This window comes from Cariama cristata, unplaced genomic scaffold, assembly GCF_000690535.1.
Source record: "Cariama cristata isolate BGI_N322 unplaced genomic scaffold, ASM69053v1 scaffold19055, whole genome shotgun sequence".
NCBI classification, from domain to species: domain Eukaryota; kingdom Metazoa; phylum Chordata; class Aves; order Cariamiformes; family Cariamidae; genus Cariama; species Cariama cristata.
The window spans coordinates 3,267-4,444 of NW_009617137.1; the positions used below are offsets into that span (position 1 = coordinate 3,267).

The window sequence follows — 1,178 nt, forward strand, 5'->3', positions numbered from 1 at the left end:
TTTGTACCAATGCTTTCTAAAATAGTTGCTTCACATTTTCTTTGTTCTTTAAGAAAGCATTTACTGAATTAGTCTGATGAGTCTGTCTTACTTTAAACACTTCCCTGTCGAGTGCTATCACAGTCAGAACTGTTCATCTCATAACAGCTCCTCCTGGCCAAACCAAACAGACTTAAAGAAGTTCCATCTCTCTCTTAGTAGTTTGCCATGCCTCTGACTACTGAATATGTTAAACAACTCAGTAAATGAATGTTACAACATAGCTCTTGTTATCTGAGAAAACATCAGAGTACAGCAGGCTGGGAAAGTGCTCGGTGATACTAGAGATATTTTCCACACTGTATGACTTCAGCAAAGAATACCCATTGAAAAGCGAGGTATCAAGAAAAGAAATATATACAAGCATTTGCCTGTCTTTGTTGTGCACTGCAAGTGAGCCTTCTTTTTCGTCATTGCTGCTGCTGTAGATGGTTACACTCTGCTCTGGAAATCGTCCCTTGACCTTGTTTACCCACAGGTTTCGAAGTCCCCAAATAGCCAAGTATTCTGTCGGGAGAGGAGCGGTGCCACAGAAGGACAGCTTCAAATCCCACACCCTTGTGAAGTTGAGGAGCATCTCCAGCACAGAAGTGTCTGTGAACCAAATAGTCAGATGGCTATTGTAGGTAGTTTTTTCCATGGTAGAAGGCAGCACTGTTTTGCAATTGCACATCAAGTTAGCCAGGCAGTAATCACAATCGCGGATATCCGCCGAGCAGCTGCAGTTGCGAATTGTGTTTTCCTTGGTGAAAATTAGTGTATGGTTCTTCTGACTTCTCACAAAACTGCCAGTGATGTGTATGCCAAGGAAGCCAGCCAAAATGAGAGCCAGCCAAAAGGAGAAAGCAGAGAAGGCTATTGGCTTCATTAGTACTGGTGCCAAGCTGCCAAGTGTCTCTTCCTTTTACTCACTTGGCTTTACCTACTGAGGAAAAACAATTTCTTTATTATACTAAAGACCACTCAACAGTTAATACTACTTTGCTTTTCCCACTCATTATCTGTCTCATCTATTCAGAACCATATTGCAGTTTTGCAGGTTGCGCTGCATTAGAGGGGAAGCACAGCTACACTGATTCAGAAAAATCAATTGTGACTCATGTTTGGGATTCTTCTGTCACTTCTCTTTTGCTCTAAAT

The 1,178-nt window shown here is 41.8% G+C and overlaps 1 protein-coding gene across 1 annotated transcript; it reads right to left on the reverse strand.

The window, feature by feature from the left end:
- Positions 1-238: 238 nt before the first annotated feature.
- LOC104155827 (chromosome unknown open reading frame, human C21orf62) lies at positions 239-907 on the reverse strand. The gene has a single exon (XM_009700438.1). It carries the CDS (start codon positions 905-907, stop codon positions 239-241), a length of 669 nt encoding a protein of 222 aa, XP_009698740.1.
- Between the last annotated feature and the right edge of the window lie 271 nt (positions 908-1,178).